The sequence below is a fragment of the Oryzias melastigma genome, linkage group LG22 (assembly GCF_002922805.2).
Source record: "Oryzias melastigma strain HK-1 linkage group LG22, ASM292280v2, whole genome shotgun sequence".
NCBI lineage: Eukaryota > Metazoa > Chordata > Actinopteri > Beloniformes > Adrianichthyidae > Oryzias > Oryzias melastigma.
In genome coordinates, this window is record NC_050533.1 from 452,953 (window position 1) to 456,828 (window position 3,876).

A 3,876-nucleotide genomic window follows, 5' to 3' on the forward strand; every position below is an offset into this window, starting at 1 on the left:
CTCCGTTTGTAATGTTCTTAACGTTTTCCTGCGTATTTCAGACCGGTAAGGGAGGCGCGTGCATGTGAGGAGTGTTTAGGTTATAAACTCTAAAATAATTAACTTTGGATGATCGCTCTAAACGTCGTTTTTAAAACAAACATTTATTTGTATTTTTTAAGTCATTCTTAGTTTGTTTGGTTTTTACTGACCGGAATTCCCGCCGGCGCGCGCTCCTCCGTTTGGCGCCGGGGAGAAAGAATCTGACACCAACCGAGGAGCCTCAGCAGCGGCTGGAGCTGAAGCACGAGGGGCGGCGCGCGCGCGAGCTTCGGGTCGTTTTTACGACCTAAAAACGACGTTTTGATTTGAACTTTGACCTCCGTTTAATTTAAGATAACTTTATTTTTACTTTAAGTTTTGAAAATGATTTCCAGCGTTCACCTGCGTGACCGTGGACGCACTTGCGGGACTTTTCCTGCAGCTGCGGGTTGACCCGCAGACGGAGGCTTTTCTCTCCCGTCTGCTCCGCGGAGCGGAACCGAGCCGCGACCGAACGTTCTCCCGCTGCCTGCGAGCCCCCCCGGAACCGGTCCGGAGTCCTGACTGAAGCTGATCTTTTGTGCGGGACTTGGCCGGCGGGACGCCCCTGCGCGGGCTCGAACCCCCGCCTCCCCCGCGGCCTCCATTCCCGGTGATTCATGCCGGATCCCGTTTCACTTTTTCCAAAACATCCGCGGTTCTGCGGGCCTGACTCGCGCGCGCTCGCGCGCCCTGCAGCTCCTCCTGACCTTCCTCACCAGCACGACTCACGCACGCGCAGCAGGACTTACTTTGCTGCTCCGTGATGGAGCGGATCCCCAGAATGTCCGTGACGGAGTGCGACGAGGGCCAAATCCTGTGCATGGCCATGTGTCCGGGGAGGGCGGGCATGCCCGGGGGGGTGGGCACCTTGGACGCGGGGTAAGAGTACAGGTGGTTGTAGGGCAGCGCGGGCTGCGGCGGCGCGTGCGGCGCGGCCTTGCCCGCGTCGTAGGCGCCCTGCGGGGCCAGACTCCCGATCTTGTTGCGGAGGATGCGGCTGATGGAGCTGACGGACGGCAGGTTGAACTTGTCGCAGACGCCGTCGGCCAGCAGCCGGTCCCGGATCTCCCAGGCGAAGATCCCCGGGTCGCGCTGCTTGTACGTCCGGATGTGCTTGACCACGGTGGGGGTGGTGACCCGCGGCTTGCTGCCGCCGATGGCCCCCGGGAGGATGGAGCCGGTCTCGTTGTAGCGCGCCAGGATCTTGCTGACGCAGCCGTGCGACACGCGCAGCTGGCGGCTGATGTCACAGGGTCGAATCCCGAGCTGGGCCAGCTCCACGATGCGCAGGCGGATGGCGTTGGGGAGCGGCCGGCCGTTCACGAAGACCCCCCCGAGCTGGTTGACCTCTCCGAAGGCGGGCTCTGGGGTCAAAACAGACGGACAAGATGAGACAGAGCGACCCCCCCGCTCCTCCCTCACGCGCCGCGCTCGCGGACCGAAGCATCTGAGGAACTCCTTCCGGCCGGGAGGATCTCTGCGTGTTTTTGCGGGACCAAACCTTCTCGTTCTGAGAGTTCCTGGAGGCTGAACGCGCGAGGATCCCCGCGCGTGACAGCTGGATGAACGCCTCCAAACTTCTGCTGAAGTCTCACTTTCCTGCGGCGGGTGCGTGCGCGCGCGACACCCTGGTCTAGAAGAAAATGTGCGAAAGCTCCGCGTGACTCACCCATGGCGTTGAACCCGCAGAGGAAGTAGACGGCGTCCGGTGCGTGGCTCCTGCGGGGCTCCTGCTGCGCGTCCAGCGTGCCGCCGTCCTCAGCCGCGATCAGCGAACTCTTCCCGCGACGACGACCCGCAAGTTTAAACGCTCGACGGACCTGAGGCGCAGCGGGCGGGGTACATCTGCCGCAGCCAGGGGGCGGGGCTTACGCCGGGGCCTACACCCTGATTGGTCCAGCCCGCCTCTCCGCGCTCCGGACCGCGCAAAGCGGAGGCGCCATTGGTGCAAAGTTTGACATGACAGGACCAGGACCCCCCCCCCCCCNNNNATCATCATCCTCTCTGTCCATCTAAACTGAGGATGCTTCATCCTACATCTATTGTTGACGCGCACACGCACGCACGCGCGCGCTCTGGATTCATCCCAATTGTTTAGTTTGTTTAAGCTGCACAGACCCCAGAATCCCCGGATGTGCTGAAATCCTGGATTTCTGTTTTCTCTCTTCAGGATCCGGAACTTTCGGATCAAACCGAGAACCGGATTTCTGCGGGAATCTCCTCTGGTTCCCGCGCTGCACCGCCTGCAGGAGCTCCAGGCTGCACGAGGCCGTCAGGTCCAGACCGGCCCGGGACGGTCCGCGTGGGTTCGGATCTTTGTGGGTGAATGTGAAACTTTTTATTTATTTATTGACGTTCAAACAGTTCAGTTCTTGAAAGAATTTAAACCAACAGATTTAACGTCAAATGAGGCGCGTGCGCGTTAATGTCCCGCAGACTTTGACATAATCAAAGGTTCTTGGGTTTCGGCTCCACGCCGCGTGCGTGCCGGAAGTAGTTCCCCGAGGTGTGACATGTCTGCTGCGGAGGCCGCGTGACGTTTGACCCCGTCCCGCAGAGGAGCAGCGCGCGGAGGCTGAAGGCCCCTGTGCCGCGCGGGTTAGTGCGGGGAGCCGGCCCGCACGCGCACCAAAACTGTTCCTTCTTTGTTTTCTGCACGCGGGAGGGAGCGCGTGCTGAGTTGGTCTTTTGGTTCAGAATCGGTTTGTTCTTGTTTTAAATCTTTTCTTCAGTTTTTCATCACCGCGCGGTCACTGTCACGCACCTGCACACACGCGCCCCTTTTCCAGGCCTGAATCAACATCAGGTCAGTGTGGGGGGATTGGGGGGTCCAGTGGCCCCCGCAGCCGCCTCGTCTTCACCAGCAGAACTCAGAGGCGCGCGCGCGTCAGCAATGAAGGAAAAAGGATCAATTATTGTTTCTATTTTTCTATTCTTGCTTTTATTTTTCTGTTACAATTAATATTAATTGTGAAGTGAAAAAGCACCCCCCCCCACCTCAAAGCCACGCATTTCTGATTGCGTGCTTCAGACCTGCGGGTCTCTGTGCGGGATTCCACCGCATCCGCAGCTGCAGCTGTTTCTGTCAATCATCATCTTTTTATTTACCCATCTGAGGAACGTCTGTCTCCGTCTGCGTGGATCTGCGTGAATCTGCGTGAGGGTATTTGCGGGTCTGCAGCCCCCGCGCCTCGTCTCCACTCGTCCGCGCGCGCAGGTCTCCAGGTTCATCCGCTTCTGACCTTTGAGGAAACTTCAGGTCCAAACGGTTCGGTTCATCTGGAGACACAAACGCGTCCGGAGGAAACGTGCGTGAAGTGCGTGCTATTCAAGCGTGAAATGAAAACTAAGAAATGTGAGAAACTCGAATCAAATGAAAACAAGAAAAGTTTTATTTCTGGATAAATTCGTGATATTTGTGTTTTTATTGAAGCTCATTTCGTCAGATTTCTCTTTTCTAAAATTGTGCTGGTTCTGTTTCGGTTCTGATCCAAAAACACCGAGAATGTTAGAATGAAATCAAAGCATAAATATAGTTATATAGTTATAGTTAAAGTGAAAGATTTTTATTTAAATTCCGAAAGTTCAAAACAGAAAAGTTAATTTCATGTTTTTAATTTATTTTATTTTATTTTATTTTCATTGAATTTTCCTTCTTTTTTATTCTAAATGTTTCAATCCGTTTTGTCTTTAAAACATTTATTTAATTTATAATTAAAATAATTATAATTTTCTAAAATATTATTTTCAAATTTGAAACATTTTTCCTAATTTGATGAATAATATTTATAATTTTCGCTGTATTTAATAACT

General features: G+C 54.5%; 1 protein-coding gene across 1 annotated transcript; it reads right to left on the reverse strand.

Moving 5' to 3' along the window:
* Positions 1-812: 812 nt before the first annotated feature.
* pax9 (paired box 9) lies at positions 813-2,027 on the reverse strand (the record flags this gene model as incomplete). Its single annotated transcript, XM_024268059.2, is given in 2 exon segments — positions 813-1,427; positions 1,733-2,027. Coding segments are annotated over 2 exon segments (619 nt in total), but the record flags the coding sequence as incomplete, so codon positions are not given.
* Positions 2,028-3,876: the final 1,849 nt, after the last annotated feature.